At 40.1% G+C, this 12,814-nt stretch overlaps 1 protein-coding gene across 2 annotated transcripts in view; it reads right to left on the reverse strand.

Moving 5' to 3' along the window:
* CREB1 (cAMP responsive element binding protein 1) overlaps positions 1 to 12,814 on the reverse strand; it is a 38,605-nt gene that overhangs the window by 4,274 nt on the left and 21,517 nt on the right. For both annotated transcript variants that reach the window (XM_068408103.1, XM_068408102.1), the window contains 5 exons: positions 10,117 to 10,263; positions 8,015 to 8,115; positions 5,063 to 5,205; positions 3,414 to 3,596; positions 1,902 to 2,052 (listed from right to left, as the gene is read on the reverse strand). In XM_068408103.1, the coding sequence (XP_068264204.1) occupies positions 1,902 to 2,052; positions 3,414 to 3,596; positions 5,063 to 5,205; positions 8,015 to 8,115; positions 10,117 to 10,257 (719 nt within the window). In that variant the 5' untranslated portion in view covers positions 10,258 to 10,263. The remainder of the gene's footprint in view (positions 1 to 1,901; positions 2,053 to 3,413; positions 3,597 to 5,062; positions 5,206 to 8,014; positions 8,116 to 10,116; positions 10,264 to 12,814) is intronic.

Here is a 12,814-nt window from a genome sequence, read left to right on the forward strand (position 1 = left end):
CAGTTCTTCCACCTATTAGATAAATAGAGTTGTAGTACTAGGTAAAAACTCATGTCTGTTCCAGGACCGACCTGGTAAGGAGACTCTAAAAGTAATTTTTGAAATTCAGCTCCACAAATGAGACAGGATGAAGAAAATCTAGTCTGTAAGCCCTGGAAGGACTCAAGTGTTCATTTGTCACTCCTACAAATACAGTTTCACATGCTTGCAGCACTTCAGTGGGCCATGTGCAACATTTAGAATTTAAGTCATTTTGGGCTGTTACTTGTGTCACCAAAAGATTAAGTACTACTGGATCAGGAAGTGCTTCCCAGGGCAAACTACTAACCTGTCTTCTTGGGTGACAACCTTTTTCTTTCTTTTTGTGATGTCTGTGCCAGCTTGGGCTGTGTATTAAGCCACCTCAAGTCTGTGTACATTAGTTATTCATTATGAACAGCCAGAGTTATACTGAATTACAAGAGAGCTTTCAAAATGTAAAATTTAACTGAAAATTTGCACAATAATATCTATGAATATTTATACTATAATCCTCCAATAAGTACCACCTCACCATCTGCCTCTCTATATCCCTCTCCCCTGCTTTGCCATGGAGCCTAAATTTGCAAATACCTATTAAGCAGACAGGCTACAAGCACCACACGCGACATGATACTGTTGCAAAAGCTGTCAATTTAACTCACCTGGGGGTAATTCCCCATTGCTTTTCTTGGCTTTCCCAAACACAAAAGCTTTATTTTACTGGAGTAAGACTGCTAAATGAGGGGATTCAGAATGCTAATTAATTTTTTCTCAAATGCAGAGCCTGAAAGGGTGACATCTATTATTCACTGATATCAGGAAAATATATAAAAATGGGAGATGGGTGACATTCTGTACAAAAACCTTTTAAAAAAGTGAACTCTATTGTTCAGCATTATTTGATTCGTTAAAGCCCCTCAGATAAGCAGAGTCTGCTCATGTAACTCTGTTGTGCTCACAGCTCAGCAACCTACAGAAGATAAACGCACCTGTACAACATAACAGTTTTTTCCAGAGTGACAGATGAAGTAACCAGGGGCTTTCCCTCCTCAGAGGGCAGGGAAGCACTGCTGTTTTCCCAGTGTCAGTGTAACATACGGGCTCAAATCTGTGCTCTGCAGATGAAGTTCAAGCTTGGTGTGATGGGTCAGCTCAGGCCCAACCCTTCCCTCTCCCACAGCAGCAGGCTTAAGGAGCATCATGCCCAGCTTCTCTCTGCTGCTCCCTTCCTTCGCTGCCTCCACCAAGCCCCACCTCGGCACGCTTGGCTGTTCCTCCTCACATGCTAAATCCTACAAGGTCAAGTCTCCTCTCTCTCTCTTTCGGCCCCTCTGCTGCCACTACTGGCTTCACAAGACATCAAAAGGAGTAACTGCTCATTTAGCCTTTCCTTGAGTCTTTCTGCCTCCGGAGGATAAAACCCAAAGGGCAAGCAGCTAAAGAGAACAAGTGAGACAATCAAGAAAGCACTCATGAAGAGTGCAGGTGGGCCAGCGGCGAGGAGAATGCATGCAGAAGGCTAAGGTAAAGAATCCAGGAAAGGAAACTACACGAATGTATTAACTCAAAAAAATCACCTCCACCTCGGTAATGTAAGAACACATTTGCAGTCATATAAGTCTCTCACCAATGACTTTTCTCCTTATGGCAACAAACAAATTCACACACCTCACAGAATCAGTCTGACGCCTTTACTTAAGGTTTCATAGTCACAATACGTGGCATTAGCAGACGTGCTTCTTTGCTTTGCATCTTTAAATAAAGGCAAATTCTGCAGAAAGCATTTCATAAAATGACTAAGACAGGTCAGGATTCTTAGTGCTTAACACTCTAGTTCTATGCAGAGCTGACTGGAAAAAAAGTGATCTAAATGTACATGCCTGTTCTTCATTAGACGCACTTCTCTCTTCCGTGCGGCCTCTTCTGCTGGCTGGGTTGGAAGTGCTGGAGAGGATGCCATGACTACGCCTGGTGCAATGGTGCTGGTAGGGGCGGTGCGAATCTGGTAGGTCTGCACATCTCCTGAGGCAGCTGAAAGACATAAAGGAACATCGTTATCAGTTTGATGACAACGCTGTTAAACGTGGTGTGAAGAGCAGCTAGTCATCGATCTAACCATGCACTCCGGGCTACAGCACAGGAGCAATGACCATCACCTGGGTCATCATTGCTATCTCAGTCTTAGTTTATTAACGTATGCAAGGTTTTGGGCATTCCCGCTGAAGAAGTCTTCAGTAACTTGACTTGTCTTGCTGTACTGCTGTGCTTCTTTCTCCCTTAGTATATTTCTTTTTACTTCTGTGGGTTTTGGGCAGTTTTAAGAAGATGAAGGATAGAAACCAATATTTCTAGCTATACTCCAAATGTCTATCTGCAAAAGGAGAAACTGCATGTCTAAGTATTTGGCACAGAAAAAAGGATGTAGAAATGCAGCATTTACTCCAACAAGAGACAGACAGTGCAAGGCAGGCACTCAACTTCACTACTTCTCTAGAATGAACAAAGTCTTGGGTTTCTTTTGTTTATTTATTGTAATCTAGAAGTGTGTTAGATTTGCCTGAGCTCATAGAAAATATACCACCTGAAGAAATCACGTGTCCTTCAGAACACAGTTTTTCACTGATGCCTGGAGACCTCTTCACTGGGTAACTTTTACGATCATAAAAGCAGGGGTACACTTTTCTGTTATTTTTAATAAACAGATTTTTAATATCTCCCCATTTTTTAATAAACCAAAACATATATTTTAATACAATAAAAACCCCCAACTTATTCTAAGTTGATGTAGCACTGCTAGCTCTAAATGGAGGTCTAGCCAAATGATCTCTTAAGGCACTTTCCTAAATTATTCTATGATTTTAAGATTCAATGTTAAGTACTTGGTGACTAGTTACGAAAGCCATAATAGGAAGAAACTGTGACTTGTAATTGAAAAGGGGAAAAAGCTACTAATAAATTAAAGTGTCCTTTTAGAAAGAAAAAGTATCAACCAACTGTCTTTCCTAACTTTAATGCTTTGCTTTAAATTTACTGTTGTTGCAGATGACTATCTGGGAGAACTCAGAGCTCTAAAGTGGTATGAGTTTTTGCAGAACATATTAAAAAAAAATCATGTGGACAAAATGCAGGAAATACAGCATGGAAAACAAAAAATAAATATGTTGTTTTAAGAAGTAAACCTAAAATCTACACAATTTTATCAATCTGAAGGGAAAGGCTCCAAGAAAATGTGACAAGTAGCTTTGTCCAGAATTTCCTTTAATCATTTAGGAGACTCATCTGCGCCAAAGCTGTTAATTTTGTTTCCTGACACATTTGAAGGAGTTAGGTTGGCAACTTATATCTGCATGGAGAACATGTTATACAGGATGACTGGCTGTGAAGTTTCTCACCTTGTACAACAACTTGGTTGCTCGGTACAAGTATCTGTTGTCCATCTGTGGTCTGTGCATATTGTAAAATGGTGGTGCCAGGCTGGGTTGCAGCTGCATTGGTCATAGTCAACGTCTGGAGACCTTGTACTCCATCCGTGCCATTGTTAGACAACTGTATTGCTCCTCCCTGGGTAATAGCAACTGAAGAAAAAAAAAATCAACACAGCATTTAAGACACTAATTTACTCATTAACTTACAGTATTAAACCTAGATATGGAAGAATACTGGTCTGAGTTAAACCCCTCAAACCCGTATACACCCTCAAATCAGACACATGGCTTTAATGTACATTAAAGAAATCATGCTTTGAAAGTAAATTTTCAATTTTTCGTGAGACTCACATTTTTTGGGGCCAAAAAACGCAGCCTAAAACACAAATTAGTTTCTCTGATAAGACAGCATCACACAGAGAAGCTACAATCCTCCCCCGGGGCATACTTTTTAATTTGTTAGTGAAGATTTTCTTCTTGGTCGGTTTAGGTCTTTTCCTCAGTCCTTTCTTTTTTCTTCTCATCTGAAATTCCTCTCCTCTTCCATGCTTTATGCCCTTTATTTTCCTCTGCTGTTATTGCTATCCATTTTGTGTTTCACTTTCTTCTTGCTTTAGCATTTTTTTTTCTTCTGATTGTATTCCCCCTTCTCTACAACTTCCTCAACACTTTCCTAGCAGTGTTTTCGTTCATAAAGATCCAGTTTCACACTTTTTTTTTCCTTTAAGCAGTCTTACTTTGTTGGGTTTTTTTCCTTTTTTTTCCCTCAATCCTGTCATGCAGGTGTACTGAGACATCACCCGTCATTTGTAATTCCACAGAATTTCACTGTGTTCCTATATACAGACACACCAAAATCTGAAGTATCTGCACAAGCAGTTATTTTACAATTATGGTAGGAAAGCAGAGTTAACCACATGGGTTTCAATAAAATTAAGTAGGGTATTAGGCAAAGTGGCTAAGGAGTAAACAGAGATACAAAATTTTAAAAAGAGATTTTAAGAGAAAGATGTAAACAAGTAGTTCTTTGTCCCTTTTGTATATTTAATACTGTGTTTGTTTGTGTGACACGGTGTGTGAATTCTAGCTTTACTGCTATATCCTCAATACTTTAAGTCAAAGCACTACATCTATAAAATGTAGTAATGAATAATGGAAACACAGAAACATGTATGTATTACATATTTTAAATAAGGTTGCTGAAATTCTTATTTTTTCAGGACTTTCTAAAAATGTAATTGCAGACTGTAATGTTTTTTTTCTATTTATGAGGTTACAATTTTGTGAACTGGGTTTAATAATCTGCCAGGAAAAAAAGAAATTCCTGAATTACCTCATCTGGTTCCTGAAGTTAAAAAGTTTTTAATAGCATTATGATTAATTCATATTTTGCCTCAGGATGCATTAGCTGCACTAACTGGCAAGCAGTCCCATTTCAAATACTTACAATAGGAATGTGTTTAAATGGCACGGTTATCAAACAGTCAAATTAAAGTAATCTTATTTTCACCTCCTGCTTTGTCCTAATACAAACAGTCCAAACAGTTACAGAAATAAAAGCCCTTCGTCTTCTCATCCCCACTTACTAGCACTACTGAGAAATTCAGACTACATACTGTACTGCCCACTGCTGGTTTGGTAAATGGGAGTTGGCACCGTAACAGTGGCGATGGCAGGTGCTGCTGTTTCCTCTTCAGACTTCTCTTCTTCGATCCTTGGCACTCCTGGGGCGTCTGAGGACAAGTCATTCAAAATTTTTCTGGCAAAGACAGTGTGTTGTAGAGATTTTAATAAAAATTGAAAAAAAAAAGTCTATTTGATACATATTGCTGGAGAAAACTGAAAAGTGCAATAAGCCAGCAAGGAAAATACGGGTACAGCATGAAAAACCCGCACTATCTTCAAACTCTTACTGGAGAGGATTGTTCAAAGTGCCATGCACAGATGGGCTAGGGAGCCAGCACAGAATCAACACAAGATACAGGTGTGTCTCAACAGGTTCTTCTCAATGCAAGATACAGCTATCACAACCTTCCCTTTTTCTTAAAAACATGTTTCTCGCTTATCCATTTTTACTTTTTTCCTGCTTTTAGCCACATTAAGATTGGAAGAAAGCAGAACTACGTAAAAACCTATCTCCTCACTTACTTCAGGGGAACTGCTCCATTTCAGAGACCATAAAGTGCTCAGCCAGAGAGCTGAGTATAAAGGAAGTTAGCAGAAATGCTTGTAAAGAGCAACCAGTTTATAATCTAACACCTGCCTGGGAGACAACACCAAGTGTCTGAGTGAAGCCACACAGTTATGTTTACAGGTGCCCTGCCTGAGAAAGCTGTGAGATTAGCATGGGTAAAGAACAGTTTGTTTAATTACTTCCACGGGTTAATTATCCAAAGCAAAAACTGCTAAAACATCACTGCTACAGGTCCCACTGAACAAGACTGTAAGACTGACCATTTGCATCATTTAGACCAAACACTATCCCTCAGAGGACTGTCAAGCCCTTTTCACTGCTGCATGTTCTGTCACTGCAAAATGCTTAGGTAAAAGGCAACATTTTTTGTAATTCTCCTCATGCGTTTTCCGGTGGACTGTCACTAGAACTCAAAGCGTGATGAAGCAAACACAGCTGTAGACCTCAAGCTCCAAGACAATATTGATTTCTTAAATAAGGCTCCTACGGCTTTGGGAGCCAGAACATCTGTATGGAGCTATTTGGGGAGAGCAGTCACTCTGCTAAGCAACTTGACAAACAGAGCTTTGCTGTTGCTGTTTTGACTCTGTGTGCATGCAGGAACCCCAGCATTGCACAAGTGTTACACTGTGCCAAACACCAGTTGGACAAATAAAAAGTTCCCATCCAGACAGTTTGCAATCCAAGTGTTAGACCAGAAAAACTAGTGGACAAAACAGATGAAAAAATATGGAGAGAGTAGGGGGATGAGGAACAAAACCCAAGAAGCTCAAAATAGGAAAGAAGAAACTACAGCTCACCACTTTTTAAGCTCACGTAAGATACAACCTGGCGGTTAAAACCTACCTTTGCCATCATAAAGATGGTTTTAAGATAGAAGGTAATGTGGCAGCTTTACAAATATAGGAGCTATGAACTGACATGAGGAAAACATGGTGTACAGTAGTAGCAGGATGAAAGCGGAATTTCTGAGGAAGAGGTATAGCTTTCAATTCTGTGAACCTATCTGCACGTTATCTTGTCTCTGCGGCCAGTTACAGCAGCTTGAATAATGCCAACTGGGAACTCACTAAACACAGCTGTAGTCTGGCTCAGCCTTTCTGACGTGACCCCTATGCCGGCCCAGAGTCTGAGCTGTGTATACAAGTTTTACATTTACAAAGTTTTGCTGAGTCATCAGGATCTGGTTTGAGGACAGAGGCTGTGGTGTGGCATCAGCACGTGCAAAGGAGTCCATCTCAATGACAATTTAGCATGCACAAGTCCCTTCTCGGTTTTGCTGCCTGTTTACTTAGCTCTGTCGTCTCATGATATACAGCCATTCTTCCATATATAGTAAAAGCAAATGTCTCACTGCAGAAGCAGACTGTAAGGAAGTCAGTGTCAGCCTTGAAGTTAGCAACATTGCTCCTCACAAATAAAGAGTATTTTCCCAGATCTATTATGGCTAAGGATCTTCAGCAATGATTTTCACTAACTTCAGCAGAACAGCCTTGAAGGCTGCTGGAAAAGGTAGAAAATAATCTAAAGTGCTAAAAAAAACCAAATGGGTAAGAGATGCTCAGGCCTAGAGGCTAGCTTCTATTTCTAAGGCTACACTCATAAAGGAGCATCTGAATTTTCTGAAGCAGCAGGAATCCACATGTCACTTAAAACCTGCTGAACTCCAGAGCTGTTCCTTAACGCTATTTAGCATGCTTTAAGAATGAAAAGTGAGATTTAGTACAGCCAGAAAAAGCTGTGCAATGGCTTAATTAATAAAGTAACATGACTAACACCATGTGAAGGAGCATCTCAGTTGGTCTTACCACAGAAGTATTTGCCATGACAACTAAAGATACGAGATGCCTATCACTACATTCATCTCATACCCTGACTCCTTAATTTTGCTCAAGTAGAAATTCTCTCTGAGCCACAGAACACCACATGTTCATTGAAAGTCTCATGGGAGAAAGGAATTAAGTTTGATTGCTGCTAGCATTTCAACAACAATGAAAAACAATAGAGTTAATTTTGCAGACTACAGATTATACAGAAGCCACTTTCTTGCAAAGCTTCAGTGCATTTCATGTATTAAGTATCCATGAAAGCTATCTCTAAGGCACCTGGCACAAAGATAACCCTAATGTTTCACAAATTTGGCAATTAGCTTATTCTCGGCTCATTTCTGTCTTAACTGCGTGTAACAGTTGAGGTTTCTTCCTCCTCCTCCTGTTTGCTTATATCTTTACATCCTATTCCATGGAAAGACATTGCAGAAGAGAGAATTCAGTGAAATGGTAAATCTAAAAATAACCATACAATCACACAGTTTGTCTCCCCACGTGAAGAACGCACCCATCAAGCAAAATGCTCCTGCTTTTAACCTCCATACCTGTAGGAGGGCCGTCTGGAAAGAATTTCTCTTCGTTTCTGTGAGTCTGTGACACTGTCTACTGATTCCTGTGAATCTTCACTTTCTGCTATAGTGGAGATCTGTAAATAAGAACAGTAACCAAACTTAACAAGACACTTCCAATATCTCTGTTTTAAGGAAATTTGACATCCTGTGGAAAACACTAAAACACAAGTATTCTACAGTGCTTCTACCTAGGCAATGAACAAAGGGTAGGCTGCTCAGTAACAGATCCAGTGAAGAATGAATGACCACAGTCAGTTATCTACCTGTGAGAATGTCCTTTACAATTTAAATAGTCCAATAAGAAAATATAAACAGCAATTCCATATACTTTTTGCTTTACGTCATTCCTTGTTTCCATCCATTTTAAGGAAACAAAGATTTTTTAGTAAAATTTAGGGACAGAAAAACTAAAACCAAATTAAGAGAGCAGAAACATCAGGAAACAAAGAGCAAAATACTGAAGTTAAGAAACATCAATTTATAAATAATTGGGTAGACATGTTATAGAGAAACTGCCTTTTCGGGGGGAATTGTCAGGAAAATGTTGTACATGAAGATGCTAAAAAATAATGCAGTGCTGCAATTCCGAACATCTGTGCTAAAAAAAGACAAAGATTTATGAAGGAAAGCTAAAACGTTTGTATTAATCATCTTTCAATAATTTTAAATTTGAAGTGTGCCAAAAATACAAAAAATATCTCCAATACTAAAAACAGAGACTCTTTTCCATAAGACTATAGTCATGTGACAAATATACAAAAACTAATGATCGTTGGTGCATGGAGAAGTGCCTGTGTGAGAAACATAGCTCACAGCCTGACATTTTAGGCACTGTAGGGAAGACTCCTGAGGGCTCGAAAAGCCTGCTGGCACCCAGATCTCACAGTTATCAGACAGAGGGCCTGAACAGGTCCAAGGCTGACTGTGGAATGGAACTACTGGGCTTTGAGCATCACAGCATTCCAAACACGTCCTGGCTTTGCATTGAGCCAGGTGAACTGCAAGCAAGGTTTCATTGTCAGTCTCTTCTCTTCCACCCCTGGGCTAGTAACTTGTACACTTATCTAAAAACTTTTTACCTCCCATAGATTAAACTCTAAACTTTTGACTCCGATGGCTGAGGGGGGTAGAGCCTGCCAGAAACTCAGCACTAAAGCTGACAAGGAGTAAACAAAGATTATTATCAGAATGGCTTAGTTTTAAATTATGCATGCCTTACTATTCTTCAAAATAATATCCAGCTAAATATCTGTATCAAATAGTCACAATGTCTACTTTTTAAAATTAAACTTTTTTTGAGCTCAGTGTACTAATAGCAAAGGAATGATGTACAGCCCTTGCCTTGCCTAGCTGCTGTACGCCAAGCAATTTCTCTTTTTGCGTTCAGTAACACTGGGCTTGAAGTGGTTAAAAAAAAATTTACAGGTTTTAAAGATTTCAGACTATTTGTCTCCTATGTCTTCAAGGTATCTCATCATATTGCATTATCTGTCTTGCTTTACAGAAGAGAAAATGCTAAGGCTTTACAAATCAAACAACATTCAACAGGCAAATTTTAAAACCACTTTTATGAGAGGACTGATAGGTTCATTTTAAGGACCACTAACATACAGATACCTGTTTTGTAAACCAATGCAAGTATTTTCTAAGTAGCAAAGATTCTCATCCCAGAATATCAGCCTCACTAATGATTAAAGATGACATTATAAATAACAAATCCCTTTTGTTCACTTCAGAACAGTACGAACTCTTACTTACTAAAGATGTATGAAAATACAGTAGAGAGAAAAAGTAGAGTACTACTGTAAGAAAAACCATGAAGCTGTTAAACTCACCAACCGAATTCTAGAGGGAAATGAAACTCAGCAATGTTTGAAAGTGGAAAGTGGTTAAACCAGAAGAGGAAAAAAAAGTCAGAGAATAGCAAATACTGTACAGTTTTTGCCTTCAACATGCTCTTAAAGTTTATATAAGCAAAAACACAATCCAGGACACAAACACATTAGAAACCAGTGAACTGCCAGGACTATTCAAAAGGCCCAATTCACATAATAGGAATTTTCTTCAGTCAGTACCTGAACTGTCTGGACCTGTGGAGACTGAATAACTGATGGCTGGGCAGCCTGAATTACTCCATGCACTTGAACCGTCTGCCCATTGGGCAACTGAACTAAGGTCACCGTGGGTGCAGAAGATGTTGCGTGAGCTGCTGGCATAGATACCTGCAAAGAAGAGACAGTAAGCATAAACTAGGTTATTGCAAAAGGTTCTTATTTCACTACCAACAACAGTATTTGGTGAAAGAATTATGTCTCTTCTAGACCTCAGTTAGATGACCCAAATGTTTCAGCGTAATATAAAACCCTCTGAACTGCCTAAGCCCAGCATCTGACCTACTTTACAAATTAATCTAATGCAGAATTTCTGCAGGCTCAAAACATCACTTGTAAAACCACTGGCAAGAATGAGAAACACACAACTGTCTCTATTTTGAGGTAACCTAAAAAAACCCCATTACTACCTTTCACTTACTTCTGTTAGATACTGCTAGGGCTTGGGTGTACTCCTACAGACACTGCTGAGTCAAAGGCAGAAACATATGGGAGTGGAGCTATTTTTGTCCTCACTCAAGAAAATGCAAAGTGTTTGCCAGATGTAAGAAGTTAAAATTTTTAGGGAGTCATACCTTTCAGACTTTCTAGAGACTAAACCGTATCGAGTAGTTGGCAAAGTCCATTTAAACGAAGAAAACTGACCGTGTGTTCAGACAAAAAACTCGTGGGTTTGCAGTGGAATCAAATGGTTCATAGGCAGTTATTGTGATACAGTGCAACGGGTCAACACAAACTCCAGTCTCCAGTTATTTCTAAGAGGAAAAATGGCCCACATTTTAAACCCTCAGTTCCTAAACACAACTGTTGCTCCAGTACACACCTGCAGGCGTAGTGGCTTTGCCAACAGTGAAAGGCTAACAACCTCGGCACGGTAGGTTAGCCCCACGCAGGGGCTCAGGCTCCGAGGACAGCAATACTCACACAAAGCTGTCCACGTCGCGCGCGGGGAAGTCTCACCCTGGCAGATCACAAGAACTACTATGGGCGGCTGAAGGGCCATGCACCCAGGCTGCTATGTGGCTGGGCAGATGCCCCAGTGCACATCCAGTACTGGCAACTGTCCAGTGACACGATGCACGTGTTCACGCCTGGGGGGCTCCTGAAAGGCTGGAGGGTGCCAGGGCTTCGGTACCAGCACACACGGCCCTTTGTTTGCCCCTGACTCTCACCATCGTCGCCTCAGGGAAGGCTGCAGGCAAGCATGAGCTGCTCTGGCAGACCTCAGCCAGGTCACGGGTCGCTGACTAGACAGCCTTCTCCTAGACACCCAAGTCTGGAAAATTTAAGAATCCTCAGTGTTCAACAGCATTTTAAAGAAATTCGATCCATGTAGCTACAGTGCGAGAAGGGGCTGCGCTGCTGTCCTGCCTAACCTCAAAGAGCTGCTACATACCGAATGCAGAAGTAAATCCTCTGCTGTCCCCATGAACACGTGGTTCTCAAAAAAGCTGCAGTAGCTGATCTCTGAATTTCCATAAACATCCGCCACTTACAAGGAAATCTTGCTTAGCAACAAAATTAAGGGGAATTACATGTAGACCTCTCTCCTCCGCAGCTGTCTCTTCCTAATCCACAAATTTGTGGTTGCCTTTACCTTCCTTTTTTATGAAAACAGCTGCAGCATTACATGGCAGTACTTAACTCACCTCTGAGAGAAACTGGGGCTAGGATTAACATGAGCACGCTTTCCTCTGGCAAACTATGTTCCTTTACCAAGCGACATTTTTAATAATGCATGTCTGACTAAACAGTCCTTGGCAATGACAGCAAAGCTGATCAACTGGAGGCCACTCTGTGGTTGGATTAAGCCAACAGCAGAGTGTAACTTCCGCAGATGTCTCTGACTCATACCTTGTGGAACTGGAACGAGTTTCCTTTTGACTCTGAAAACTACCCTGAACTCACTAAAAATGCAGCAATTAAACTAAGCTTTACAAGAGGAGCGACCTTACAAGAGATAATGAAAGAATTAAGTTGACATAATTAGTTATTTAGATTTGCCTAAGCCTCTGAGGGCACTCCCTAATGCCAAACACTGCCACTTCACATATTAAAAATATCATAATAACGTAACACTGATGTGAAGAAGACGAGGAATTATGTTTAGACTCTTATATCACCTCCACAAGGAATAAAAAGCCTGGGGAAAAGCTAAGGTGCAAATAATACAGTGAATTATAACACAGAGGAAATAAGGAAATAATAATACAGAGGAAATTAGGAAAAATATAACATATTTATTTGTGGTTCACATGGATTTTAACCATAGCTGTATAGCTTCTTCTTACTTGGAAAAAATCCTCATTCAAGTACTGGGCTAATTTTGCCCAAAATTCAACCTACTACATTTCTGTAAACTCAGCTACATGGATTAGTATATTAGCACACAAATTTAAAACATTCTTGCTTCTCTGGACTAAATCTTAATGCATACCAAGTGAGAAGCAGTTTACTGGTTTTGCAAAAGAAATAAACTACTTCCACTCAGTTCACACTGAAGTGTTATTCACACCACCTACACCCTGTGCCTAAGTTAGACAGTGAGAAAACTGCCCAAAGAGGCAAGTTGGTGCAGGGCAGCTGCCGTCCTGTAAATTCACGCTACAGTTTCACTGAACAAAATCACCCCGTGCATTTCAACAGCTCCAATCCCTATACT

This window comes from Nyctibius grandis, chromosome 9 (assembly GCF_013368605.1).
Source record: "Nyctibius grandis isolate bNycGra1 chromosome 9, bNycGra1.pri, whole genome shotgun sequence".
NCBI classification, from domain to species: domain Eukaryota; kingdom Metazoa; phylum Chordata; class Aves; order Nyctibiiformes; family Nyctibiidae; genus Nyctibius; species Nyctibius grandis.